We start from the raw sequence: 14,984 nt of genomic DNA on the forward strand, positions 1-14,984 counted from the left end.
GATTGGGTTGCAATTGTTCACAAAAATCATTGGTATCCAGGAGTTATTGCAGAGGTAAACGAAAAAACTAAAAAGTTAAAAGCTACTAGCATTGATAACAATATTAAAGTTTAAATTATTATTTATTATAGAAGTATTATGTTTCATTATGTTATTCATGAATTTTTAAAATTTGTATTAATATTTTCAGATAACTGAAGACGGTACTGTAGTTAACTACATGAAAAGTGTATCTTTTGGAAAAAATTGTTATCGATGGCCTAACCAGAAAGATAGCATTGTATATTCTAATAACAACATCTTATGTAAAATAAGTCCCTCGACTCTAATTAATCAAGCTGGCGATTACTTCTTAGCAACAAATGATTTTGAACAAGCTAACAAACTAATGAACAAATGAGCTTAAAAAATAAGTTAAGAAATTAACTGTAAAACAACATGTATGTTTTTTTGAATAACTATCAAATATGCGCATACCCCCCAACTATTATTTTTCTATCTGATCATTAAAAGAACAATGTTCACGTTTCTCTTATACTTTTTCTTGTAAACCTAGGGCTTTAGCCATTATGTGGTCACGAAAAATGCGCCAAATGACTAAACTTTCATTTTTGAGTTGGATTTTGCGACTAAGCCTTTACTTACCAATAATTTTTTTTATATTTTAAGGTAATTTACTTGTTGAAGATTTATAATTAAAAAAAAAAATTATGGGATTCTCGCGGCTTTAGATGAAAACGAAGATTCAAATAGATTAAAAATAAATTTTTGCGTACTTTTGATGCATGATATTTAAACAGGCCAAAGTTTTTTTTTTAATTTAATTTATAATTTTTAACTCTAAACTAGCCAATAAACAATAATCAAGTGCAATTCCTAATTTAAAGTATTTAGTTTGTACTTTTTTTAAGTTTGAAAAATGCTTACGGCACCATTTAGTCAATATTTCTAAAAATTTAGACAAACTTTGACATCTAATATCTCGAAAACCAATGAGTATTTTCTGTAAAAATTTTGGAATTGAGCTTCTAGTGTAGTGACTCGCATAGTCCGCTATATTGGATCCTGAAGTACCGTCGACATTTGCGTCCATTTTCTGTTTCGTTTTTACAAAATGCTTTTTCGGCACGTCAGTGCTTCAAGCATTGTTTGATGAATCAGCCACTTTCAGTCACATTGTTTGTTTCATTTTACCAACAAGAAGGATCTTTAAGCATCAGTAAATTTTTATTTTTGTGTATCCGTAGCCATTTTGATGTTTTTTCCCTTTGAAATAAGGTAAGTTTTGTTTTTTTAAATAAAATTTATCTATTGGCCGTACATATCTAATTTTTAACCATACACCTAGCAAATTCGTTTTTCTATGTTAGTTTAAAATTGTATTACAATCAGTTTAGTCAACAATATAAAATTTTTATGCACAAATCTACATGTTGCCATTGTCGGCCGACTACCAATTATCGATAATGAGATCGTTTTTTTTTAATAAGTAAAACTAAGGAGCCATGATACTAGTCTAGACTCTAGATTACTCTAGAACTAGATCTATTTCTATCTGTTAAAATGTGAACTTATTATAATTGTAAGTTATTAGATCTAGAATCTAGATTATTCTAGATCTAGATTGGAAAATTAGACTTAGTGACTTAGACTTTATTACTTTATAAGTTTATTCAGTGAACTTAAGTGACTAGTTTAGTCAGTAGTGACATAGTCTTAGAACTTTTAATTGTTGATTGATCTATTCTAGACTCTAGAATCTGTGACTATATATATATTATTATATTATGGATCTAATTCTTTCTTTTTTTTCCGTTTTTAGGTCCACAAATTCAAAATGAGAAAATCAACCCAGGATTTATGGAGTTTCATTGGAGAAAATTGCTTCAAAGGTGAACCAGCAACATTCAAGTCTTTCTTGAGAGAACATGGAGTTGCTCCCGGAACATTTCTGCGCTATGTTGGAATCAGGGTACATGTAATTTTTCACATGGCTGGAGTTGCTATATTCCATCTACAGCTGCTAAAGTCATTTCTTCAGAAGTAAGAGTTTTATTTTTTCAAATTATTAATTAGCTTCAAAAATATAATTGAAAATCAAGTTAACATTTTGAAATATTTACTTTCAGACACAACAAAAATGTTGTGAGTAAAGCTCTTTTTGGGGACATCGGTAAAGATGGCACCATCTTTCAGCTGCAAGCTCTAGGATTGATTGGAAAAGTAATTACAGGCCCGTGGATGAAACTAGTTTATGGCAATATATTGCAGAAATCTAATCTTGAACTGGTATTTTTTTATTTATTTTAAAATAATAGTAGTTAAAACTTATTTTTAGTAAAATTGATCACATTTAATTGTTGTTTTTCTATCTTTTTTGCTTAATATTATTTTAGCTTAAGAATATTGTGAACCCTTTTTCATTTATTTTTACATTTCATTAAATTTAGGTACCCATGTTCCAGATTTGTCATCAAAAAATCACCCAGATGAAACAAAGTTCCAATGATTTGTTGTCAACAGATCTAGATATTTTTGGGCAAAAATTAGTGTTTGACGAGGTGCACAAGTCATTGCTGAAAACAACTGATATAACGCTCCTCAACAAAATAACATCAACTCTTCTGAGTTCTATTGAGTGTGTTATTCATAGACAATTGCACAATTATATATCTGGGCCTCTATCTAACCCTACTGAGAAAATATTGAAGGACACACTATCAGCACCTGCCAACAATATGCATGCAGAACGTGCTCTTGGCATGACAGACTGTCTACTTAGAAAAGCCCCCAATGTCACTATTGGATATCTAGATTCAAAAGTTAAAGCAAAACTGAATCACACTCTTCAGTGAATTGAATCCAAACCAGAAAGTATTCAAAGAAACCTAATACAATTTTCTATCACTAGAGGATCACAGATCCGAAAAGCAGGAGTGCTTGAAAGTAAAGCGATAGACGATAACATTAAAACAAGACGGATTGAAGCATCTCAAAAGGCTAACAAGGCATCCAGGCAGAAACTGGAACGAGACGTTAAAAAAGTCTTGCTAAATAATGCCTCTGTTGGTAATGAAATGTTTATAAAAGTTGCGCCAAACCAGAAACCTTTTCTTGAAAAAACGTTAAGCAATCAAAGTATGACTAATCATTTGTTTAATCATAAATGGGAACTAGACAATGGACAGGACAAAATTTTTTATGGACGAATACTAACAGAAAGGCAAAAAGACAAGAGAACTGTGTACGTTACATCTTACTGGGGTTTCGACGAGGACTCATCAGAGGATTTTGACATGTTTATTGAGTTAATTATTGCTGACATGATACTTGGCAAACTATTTTTTGAAGTTTAGTTAACTGTTATTGTTTATGTAAGAACATTTTCATGTTCTATTGCTACTTATAAGTTCAAATTCATCTCTTGAAACTGTTCATTTTGATGTGTTTTTTTTACCTATATGTAATCTTAAAAACTTATGAAATATTCATATTTATTTATAAAAAATCATCAAACGTTTTTTTGTAATTTGCATAATTTATGGATAATAATTTCTTTATTTCATTTTATTTTTCATTGCAACTAGTACAAATAAATTCCTTTTTTGAAACTGCTCATTTTGGTATATACTTTTGTTAATGTATTCATAATACTTTCTGAAATATTTACATTTAAAAGAAAATTGCTTCACTTTTTTTTTATTTCTCTATATAAAGTCCATAGGATGTCAAGGCACTTCGGACAAACTAAAAATCTCAATAACTTTTGAACCAATAATGCCAGCATCATAAATTTAGTGTTTTTGGAAAGCATTTTTCATTCTCTTTCATTTTATTACACATTTATTGGTATTGGATAAAATTAACTTTTTTTGTGCAACTACCTATTCTAGTGTGAATATAAACAACATATAAAAAACAAAAAAAAAAAATATTAAAAAAATTAGTGATTTTGAAGAGGGTCACTATTGAGCCTTGCCTGATTCTTACAGAAAGTTTCTCTTAATATGTTGATAAAAGTTTTATACTTTGGTGAGAAATTAATAAAAAAATAAAGTTAATCTCGATAAATCGAGATTTACTTGTTCGGTGATTTATAAAGCCTGTTTACACTGAAATTTTTTGTTTTTATTAGTGACTTAAATAGTCATTTTTTAATTTTTAAGGCCGATTTTCACAATTTTTTTTTTTTGATAACAAGTAAAAATTAACAAACGAGGGAGTACAATAACATAACCATCGACATAAAGACAACTATGCTGGTTAGGATTAATTTAAAGGATTCCTCATTCCAAAAAATGCCAGGGTAAAAACTTTAAAATAAAATGAATAAATATGTGTAATCTTATGATTCGAAATTTATGAATACTTCTTAGTTAGGGACCGGCCGATATCTGTTTAAAATCAAATAAACATATTTCAGGAGCTTTTTGGAATGAAAGGAATGAAGAAAAAAACCATATAGTGGTTTTTTTATTTTACTTTTCTGGATTATTTGACACGGACTTACTCAACTCTAAATTAGAATTATTCGAGAATTACTATTTGATGACACATTTAAATTAATTATATTAGAGAACAACAATTACAATTAAAATTGACACGTGGTTGATGCTGAAAATCATAGATAAGTCAATCTTCTTATAACTTATTATTATAAACAAATTAATAAAAATAAGCAAATGAACAACAAACAAGTTAAACATTATCTACAGCTTTTTTAATATTAATGATGTAGAATAATGGTATATCGAAATATATTTTAGCATGGCTCATCAAAAACCAGTTAATAAGAACATTCGTTTATCAATATAATTTTTTTACTTTAAAAAAAATTGGTTATAACTTATTTGAGGACGCCACAACAATTTCGATTTGATTATTTGGAAATATTTTCTTATAAAAAATAGACTTTTAACCAAAATTTTATAAAGTCTGAAAATATAAATGAAGAGCAACTTAAATTTAAAAAAATTTTTATGGTTGAATTTCGTCATCTTGATCAATGATGATATCGTTCGGACCCGAAGCAAAACTTCTGATCATGGTCATAGGTACTGAACCTAACGCTCCAAAACGACCCTAAAATAATATATTTTTATTTAGTTCATTTTTCAACAATGAACAAACGATAGTAAAAATATATTTGAAATTTTGTTATGAAAAAATTAATCAATAAAAAAATAAAACAAGCTTGTTGAATATTAATCTATTATATCGAATAATATTCCCACAGATAATTCCCGGAAATAATGTTCAATTTATTTTACGGGACTGTTTCATAGTATAAATGTAAAAAATAGTATTTTTATGTTAAAATGTTAATAAGTATATTTAAGTGTTTGTGACCATCGTGCCGCAACTTAAAAGAAAACAAATAAATACTTTAAAAGTGGTTTAAAAAGAGGCAACTGCTATCAGCATGATCGATAAATAATTTTTGGCAAACTTATTTTTGCCGTTTTCTAAGTTAGAATTGTTTCAACCTTCTTGAAAACAACTAAAATATTTTTTGCTGCCGCAACTCTTAACTTATGTTGTAATTGCAATTCTTAACTTATCAGATTTTGATGTTCGACGATAGCAGAGCAACGATATTGCTTTTCATCGTAAGATATTGAAAAGATCAAATAATACAAATTACCTGGGCGCATTCCTCCATAAAAAATGTTTGAAATAAATAATCTCAAACAGTTTTTAAATCGATGAATAAAAACTGTCACATATTTTTGACGAAATAATTTATTTTTGTGTAAATATTTTCGAATTGTAAGTTCATTCAGATAAATGAACTTTAAATTTGAAAATATTTTGATTGTTATTGTTTTATCTCTGTGACAAGAAGTAATTTATAGTTTTTTGTTAATTAAATAATTTTTTTTTTGTTAATTAAAATGTTTGTTTTTTTGTTAAGTAAAATGTTGTTAATTCAAAAGTTAAAAATTTTTTTGTTAATTAAAATAATTTACAAAGCAAAACAAAAATTAAAGACAAATGTTGTCTCCTCCAGGAACAGCTTTGCAAAAACAGGTATTTCTCAGTAAATTTCTATTTTTTTGTTTTTTTTGTAAATAAACCTAATTATAAAAAAAAAAAAATCGTAAATCATTTTGAAAAGGAAGGATTTGCTCGAAGTACAATATATAATAACCTAAAAAGACTTGAAACTGTTCAATCGTTTTCTGATAGAAAGCACCCTGGTCGTCCGACATCCTGGACTAGAGAAAAGAAAGCCGAATTAACGAGACTTGTCAACAATCGAAAAGGGGTCAGTCAGAGAAAAATAGGTATTAAATTCGGTGTAAATCAATCGACAATTGGTCGTCAGTTAAAAAAAATGAATATTAAATATAGAAAACGTGAAAAGACTCCAAAATACACTATAGAACAACAAATAAAGGCAAAGAAAAGAAGCAGGAAACTAGTTAACCAACTCTATAACACAAAATCGCTTCTAGTCATCGATGACGAAAAACACTTTTGTTTTGCAGGGGACAACATGCCTGGAAATTTTGGATACTACACAAACAACAAAAAGACATGCCCAGAAAGTGTTCGTTTTATAGGAAAAGAAAAATTCCCAAAAAAATTATTAATGTGGATAGCCATATCTGACCGTGGTATGTCCGAGCCATTGTTTCGCACTTCCAAGGCTGTAGCGATCAATTCATCAATCTATATTAATGAATGTTTAGAAAAACGACTTCTTCCATTTATTCACAAGTATCATGGAGACTCTAACTATTTATTTTGGCCAGATTTAGCAAGTTCTCATTATTCTAAAGATTCTCTAAATTGGATGGACCAATATGTCTATTACGTTGATAAAGAATCCAATCCCTCAAATGTGCCTCAAGCACGACCAATTGAAAATTTTTGGGGACATTTGGCACAGAAGGTTTACGAGGGAGATTGGCAAGCTTTAACAGAGCAAGTTTTGATTGATCGCATTAAACTAAAACTACAAGAAATTGATTTAAACTTTTTACAGTCGCATATGAAAGGCGTCAGAGCAAAACTGAGATCAATTGCAGATGGTGGTGTTTTTTCATATAAAAAATAATACATTTTTATTAAAAGATAAATGCTTTATTTAAAAAAAATATAATAGTAGTTTGTTTTTTTATTTATAAATAAGTTATTGACGTTTTTATTTTGTCCGATAACTTCCGCATATATATATACATATATATAATAAATTTTTTTTTAACTTCAAAAGTTATTAAAGTTAATAAACATAACAGGTAATTACCCGTTATATCAGGTTTAAACGTAGCATCTAAATAGCGCTAACATAATGCCAGATTTTGCGTTTTATAACGGGTAACTACCGTTTTGCTCAATGTATAACTTTGTATAAAAAAAACATAACGGGATTTGCCGTTATGTTTTTTTGATAGGAATTATACATCGAACACAACGGTAATCATCCGTTATAAAACACGAAATTTTATTATATTTTTATACTTAAAAATATAAAGGGTATTTTTTTTACAGTGTATGCATAGCGTAAATATCTCAACATTTCCTGAAGTATAAACTACTGCCAAAATGCAAAAGTACTAAAAAAAAGTGCAAAACCTGGCAAAAAAGACTATTAGTTGGTACAACAAAACAAAATAACGTTTCTAATAAAAGAATTTTTATTGGCCCTTGGAACTTTCTTAAATACATTGACTTTCAAAATAAGGCAAAGAAATAACTATATAAACCCTATTTTTTACATTATATAACCATCGAATAGCATCTGATTAAATAGTAAGACATGGTATTTGATTTTCTCCACAAGAAATTGATAAAAACTAGCCTAATATACTAAACTAATATACCTAATATACTCTTAGTCAAATACTCTTCAATATTTTTACATACTCATTCTCTTTTTTTTTCTTCGTTATTTTTAAATATCATTCTCGTGTTGCAATTAAGTCCTTTTTCTGTGACTGTTCCTAAGTAATCCAAAAACTCTTATTCATCTAATTTTTTCCCTCGAACATTAGTTCTTTGGAATTTGCTTCCTTCATTTTGCTTTCCTGATTCATATAATATGCAATCTTTTAACTATGAATTTTAATTTTGCATGTAAAAAAAAATTTTTTTTTAGATGCAATATTAAAATTCATAATTATCAACAGCAGTTAAGGATTAAAATGTTTAAAATGTTTATTATAAACCGGAAGCTATGATTTTCTGTTGCCTAATAATAATAAATCGAATTATGGTAGCAGTTCTTTAAAGATGCTTACTGTTCAGATCAGTTATGCAGCATAACAATCTCTCTTTGTACTCTGTATTATTATTGTTTTGTTTATACCTTGACCAATGTTTATAAAAGTCTTGATGAGCAGTTTCAACAGTTTGTTCACTATAGGACCTCAAGTGGGATCATTTGCGACTGATGAAAACTTTGATGTGGCTGAAGACCACATCAAAGATTATTATCATCAAGTTATTATTTTACTATCATTAAGTAACACCTTTTGAAATTTTCATCTATTTTAACAAAATCCGGCTGAAGGATAAATCTAAAGCAAACTTTTACAACTAAATTGAAACCTTTGAGTGATTCAATTATGTGAAGAATGTTAGGAACCAAGTTTGTATCTGAAAGTTGCTGGAGCACATCTACATATTTAAAAAGCTTCATACATTCATTTCTCTCGAACTGGACCCCATGACATGGGCCCAGTTAAACATGGAGGGCAGCTGGCCATTTAACAGATTCTATCCAAGCAGTATTAAGTATCTTAAAAAGATAATTGACAACTCCTATAAAGAGATGCAATTCCATCGGTGGGATTACTTTCAAAATCAGAACATTGTCAGGTCCACTGATGATTGGCTTTTGAATGCCATTGCCAAACAACTTTGCATGAGCAACAATCCCATCAGATAGCTGAAAAAACTCGAGGCTAGATTTGATTAAGCCTAGTGTTCGCAAGCTTCCACCACAAATTCTGAGCTTAACAAAATATCCACCAAAAATTTTGAGAAATTGAATAATATGATTTCCAAGAAGTGATAAATCATTGCAGCGAGCAACAACCCGAACTGTACTAGAATTTACTTTTCAGTCAGTTATTTTTAAGTCACTGCAGGTAAAGAAATCACTCAAGTATTGACCTGCCCTTAAAAAAGTTAGGCTCTACCATCTTGCTGCTTGATGTTTGGTCTGACCAGTTTCTTTAATCCGTTGTTTGATAATCCCAATTTAATTGTATATTTACAAGAGCTAGAGATGTCAATTTGAAGTGCTTGATAGTGGCTGGACACTACTTTGATCTGAAACCAAAACATACATATTTAATCTTTAGGGGCCATCCATAAAGTATGTACGCTTTTTTTTCGTCCATCCCCCCCCCCCCCTTCGCATTTTACAATAGGCTTTTTTGAGTACCCTCCACCTCCCTAAAAGTACCTACGCTTTTAACCTATATATCTAATATTTTATATTTTTTTTAATTCAGGGTCTCCTATCTTTTATAATTGACCAAATGCCCTGCCATCTCATATATGCCATTTGCAGACCCCCTCTTCCCCTCCGAGCGTACGTACTTTATAGATGATCCCTTATACTAAACTTTGTTCAGAAAGTTTAATATAAGGGATCATCCATATTGTTCTGGGATCTCTTGCTGCTAAAAGATCATCCATATGCTCTGGGATCTCTTGCTGCTAAAGATTGAAGGTTTTTCCTAAACTTTATTTGAGAGCATTGGTAGGACAAACAAATTTTCTATTTTCATCATGAACCTCAGCTTAATTTGGCATTGTGGCAATTCACTAAATCTAACTATCCCTTTTATAAAATTTAACCTGAATTTATATTGGAAAATAATACATTAACATACCTACAAATATGATTGATTTCAAACAATTAAAATCAAAGAAATAATTACTTAAATTACAAGAAAATAATTCTTACATAATTCTATCCTTTAAAGGAAATAATTATCTAAATTAATGTCACTTTTGATACTTAATGACAATTTAGATAAAATTTTATTTGATAACACTTTTCTACAACAGATTTTTACTGCTCTTCAAAGAATTATTCTCCATTTCATAAGATTTTCCTCTGACCTCCAAACATTTTATTTGGCAATTATTTTAGTTATCTAAATTTTTATACTTTTTTTATGTAGGTATTTTTATAAAAGCTTTTTAACCATTTTTAAATATTTTCATGCACATAAAATTTTGACAGTAGTTTATTTTTTATTTTATTTTTTATTCACCTCCTCAAGGCCGAGAAGGCCACTACAGAGAAGGAGGCTACTTATTAGTGGTTAATAACCCTCTCTCAACTCTATAGCTCCGAAACACGAACCTTGACGAACAAGGCCGCTGTGCGGAGAAACAAGTTGAGCGCGGTACTACCAGGGACGTGGTGGGGATCGAACTCGGAACCTCTCGCTTATGAAGCGAGCGCTTTACCACTACCGCATATATATATACACACCAATATATACGCACCAATACCGCATTATACCTTAAAAAATGTTAATATTTTCACGCAATGCATATTGCAACGCAATGCATCTTACCACGCTTTAAATAGCAAATCAATATTTTAGTCCGTAAAATGAAAGCCGCAGTTGTAGCAATAAAACAATTATAAAAAAATTGTTGGTATTACATAGAAGAACATTCAGGGAATGATTATTTTGAAAATGGTGACTGAATAAAACAGTAATTGGTAACGTTTTGAGGTATAAGTTGCAAAAACCTAACAAAATATGTAATTTTATCCAGAGTTTAGTGCAGTCATATGCTACACTTGCACCAATTTTTATCAAATTATATGAAGATTCTCATTTTACAGGTGTTTTTATTGTTGCGCAATAAAATCAAAATTTCACTTAATTTGAACATTCAAATTAAACTATTTTCTGTAAACAAAATTAAAAGATTTCAAAATTTGCATCACAGGGTACCTTGATGTGTAAGCATCACAGGGTACCTAGATGACCCAAGAACAAACCACTTATATGTGTCACCCCATATAAGTGGTTTGTTCTTGGGTCATCTAGGTAGGCATTATCAGGATCCGTGTTAACCGTGTATATGTAGATATATATGTCTATACATACATATATATACATATATACATGTATATACATATATATATACGTATATACATATATATACTAAGGTGATGACTTTTTTACAACCTCATTTCCCTGTATCATAATTTGATGAGCTTTCATTAAAGATAAGATAAAATCTTACTTTTAAGGCGATTTGATAAAAAAATGTCACACAAAATGATTTTAAAATTTTTATTTATTAGCTTTTTTGCCTATTTTTTGAGGTCCTTTTAAGCAGTTATAAAATTGAACGCAAGCTTCAGAGTCAAATATATGCAACATTTTATAGGGTCATCAAACACACAAGGAAGTCAATTATTTATGATGTCATTGGACACTCTCCCACTAAGTTTCATCAAACTTAGTGGGAGAGTGTCATTTTGTGGCAGGAGTCATACAGATCTTGTTGTGGCAAGAGTCATACAGATCTTGCAAAACTTTGATTGCACATTCACAGAACTGGTCGCTTCAGGCAATGTTGATTGGAGTTTCGTATGCTTTCAAGTGGTTTTGCAAGCATCTAAGACCTTTTAGATAGTCATTCAGCACCGCAGATAGTTTATCAAAATCTTCAGCACGGAACAATTGACTAATAAACCAATGGTCTGCCTTCGAGTAGGAAATGAATAAACATATTTTACGCAGCCTGTTATGGGTTTATGGGTTTATGAGATACGAGGGGTATCTCATTCATCTCAGTGTAGTGACAGAAGACATAAGTGAGATAGTAAAGAAACTTCATGTCATCTCTCCAGCCGCCTATTTCTTTAATCTCATTTTTATCGTTGTTGAAGTCTGATTTTAATTTATCATAATTGCTCATCAAATCATTCACAAAGAAGAACATAATGTTTGATGATTTAGTCAATCTATTGAGTTCATTGTACATGACAACGCGAAGAATGCGATGCAGCACACAGTGTTGGCAACTGATGAACTTGGGTTTGTGGTAATCTTTCTCTTTGAGCATTTGGTGCAGCCAATTCACACTTGTATCAGAAGTAATCATCACAATTGATCCGCACAGGTTGAATTTCTCTAACACATTCTAAATCGTCCTTCTGCGATTGTTTGAGCTTTCCCATCTTTTAATTTGAGTGCAGTCAACTTAATTTCTTTTGCTTCATTCTTGAGAAACACTGCCTGATATTTGAAGCCATCAATGTTTTTGCCATCAAAGTATGTATGCTCCATTTCTTCAGTTGAAGCGTGCTCACCAAGTATTTCTTCACCTGAGCAGTTTTTATGTATATAGCTTTGTATATTACTGACTGGCATGGGGTTGGGATTTCAATGCCCTCACCAGAAAGCTAGTAGCACACCTTTGCTGCTCTAAGGGAAGACAGCTTCGAGATTGTAACAAGGCGTCTTGCAATGCGTGTTAGGTTATGCTTCCTTTTGCGTCTTTTCTGTTTTCAGATGAGTCGGGGTCCTTGCTACTTTCAAACCAATCAAGTGCCACTGAGCTGGTAACTGTGGACAATGTCGCTTTAATTAACTTCTTTGGCTTTGATAGGTGGATTGTCCTATAACTAGCAGATCTGCCAGTGGAACAACCAACCTGACCTTTGCTCTCAAATTGCAGTTTATACAGTTTCTCATACTCCTTGCACAACCATTCATCTTTGTGATGTCAAACAGTTCATTCAAATCAATAAAGTTTTGTTTCTTTCTGCAGCGTTATATTCTTTTAAAAATTTTGCAAATTTTAAACAAATGACTTTTTACATGTGGAAAGTTCAATGTTTTATTCCATAGAGCTTTAAGCTCAACAACAATTACACTGTTATATATATATATATATATATATATATATATATATATATATATATATATATATATATATATATATATATATATATATATATATATATATAACATTGGATCTAAAAGTTTTTAAATAAAAAATATTTCTAATGGTGCCTCAAGACCCTTGAACATTTAATGGGTCTCTAATAATAAAGAAAAGAAATTATATAAAAATTATTTTATAAAAAAATTGATAAAAAAAATTATAATTAAAAACTAAAAAACTTTGTAAAACGCATATTTTTTGTTTTTAGTTGAAAAATGTCATTTTCAAGGCAATAAAAGCTAAAATAATATATTTTTTTACAAATTGATTATTTTTGAAATTTTTATATAATTTCGCTTCATTTGAGACCCAACAAGACATACTTTTAATTTCTTTTTATTAATATTAAAGACTCATTAATGTTCAAGGGTTTTGAGGTACCCCTAAAAATATTTTTTTATTCAAAAAACTTTTGAATCCAGTGTTATTTTATTATATAGAACACATTAGGGTGCGAGTTGCAGATATTTTTCAAAAATATTGTTTTTTGAACCACCCTTATAAGTATACAGATATCTATATATCTATATCTATGTATATAAGACCCAAATATATATTTTATCTTCAATAACACTGAAAAACTTAGACTTCAAGTTCTGTGCATGAGACAAACGTTAACTTACAAACATCCTTCAAAAAAGTTGTAGAATCATCTTTGTAAATGCAATACATATGATTAGTTGAGAGCAATACAGTTTAGTTCACACAACAATACTAAATGTTCAATTTTCAAATTAAATAAAACTGATGAAAATAATGAAACAAAGTTTGTACCTTATTCAAAAATTTGCTATTTGAATGAGTTACAAAATTTGCAAATTAAAAAAAAATTTTAACAAGAAAGTTTGACAATTAAAAATTGTTTTTGTTTTTGACATTTTTTGGATTTAATTTATGCATTTAAAGTGGATTTGTTAGCTGTTTATATAGAAAACAAGGAAAACAGTTATGGCAAGGTTTATAAATATAAACCAAAGATATTTGAAATATTAACAACTTTTTTATTTGTATTTATATTTGGAATGGAAGTTTATGTTTGCTATGTTTAATTTAAGTTAAATTTGATTGAACTTTTTTTAGCTTAACTGAAAATATTTGCCTTTACATATCTATAATTTCCAATTTTTACAACTTACTTCATCTTTATCTCTATTGGGTAACAACTCATCTAATCGTTTTTCAATCAAACACACCCTAAAAAATAAAATTATAAAAATGAAACAACATAATTGTATATAGTTTTTATTTAATTATAACATCTATATATTTATACTGAAAATTATAAAAACCTAACATTAACAATTATTAAATATATGGCCAAAATTACCATTTTTGAAATCACAATACTTTTGCATAAGTATATTTGATAAATTGTTCAAAACGTCAGTATCATAGTAGAAAAAAATGTGTCTCAATTGTACATAGAATTACGAAGGATCAAATTAGACTAAATGAAGTGAAATACTAAGCAACACTTTACTAGCATAAAAGAATTTCCCCTGCATCAATTAAGCATTATTTTAGTTTACTATAATTTAAATGTGCAAATAAATAAATTTCAAACAAAAATGAAAAAAGGCAAAATAGATATTTTGGTGAAAAATAGAATCAATTATTTTAATATTATAAATAAGTTAATGAAAATCAACCTATTATTTATATTATATTATTTGTTGCAACCTATTATATTATATTGCAAATTGCAAATATTGTTGCAACCTATTATATTATATTATTTGTTGCCATGAAATTATAATACATGAATACTAACTTTTCACCATTTTTAGATAATCTGTTTCTATTTGGTTCATAAATGTTGTGACATGTACTAAAACGTCTTTCACTTTAACAGAAAAATACAAAAAAAATTTTCAAGCTATTTTCTTTAAATTTCTTTAAGAGGTTCCACAAATTTTCCACCGCAAAAGAACACTTTTATTTTCTATTACAAGGGGAAAATTGAAACACCCTTTAATCCAGGCTTGGCCGGGAAGGCATGCAAATTAAAGTCTTTATATGACCACGCAAATAATACTTTG

At 29.3% G+C, this 14,984-nt stretch overlaps 1 protein-coding gene across 1 annotated transcript in view; it reads right to left on the bottom strand.

Moving 5' to 3' along the window:
- Positions 1–4,638: 4,638 nt before the first annotated feature.
- LOC100210460 (protein phosphatase 1A) overlaps positions 4,639–14,984 on the bottom strand; it is a 23,197-nt gene continuing 12,851 nt past the window's right edge. Inside the window, exons 5-6 of the mRNA XM_065805823.1 lie at positions 14,082–14,139; positions 4,639–5,082 (exon numbers count right to left, since the gene is read on the bottom strand). Of these exons, the coding sequence (XP_065661895.1) occupies positions 4,978–5,082; positions 14,082–14,139 (163 nt within the window). The 3' untranslated portion in view covers positions 4,639–4,977. The remainder of the gene's footprint in view (positions 5,083–14,081; positions 14,140–14,984) is intronic.

The sequence above is a fragment of the Hydra vulgaris genome, chromosome 09, assembly GCF_038396675.1.
Source record: "Hydra vulgaris chromosome 09, alternate assembly HydraT2T_AEP".
In the NCBI taxonomy this organism is placed as follows: Eukaryota; Metazoa; Cnidaria; class Hydrozoa; order Anthoathecata; family Hydridae; genus Hydra; species Hydra vulgaris.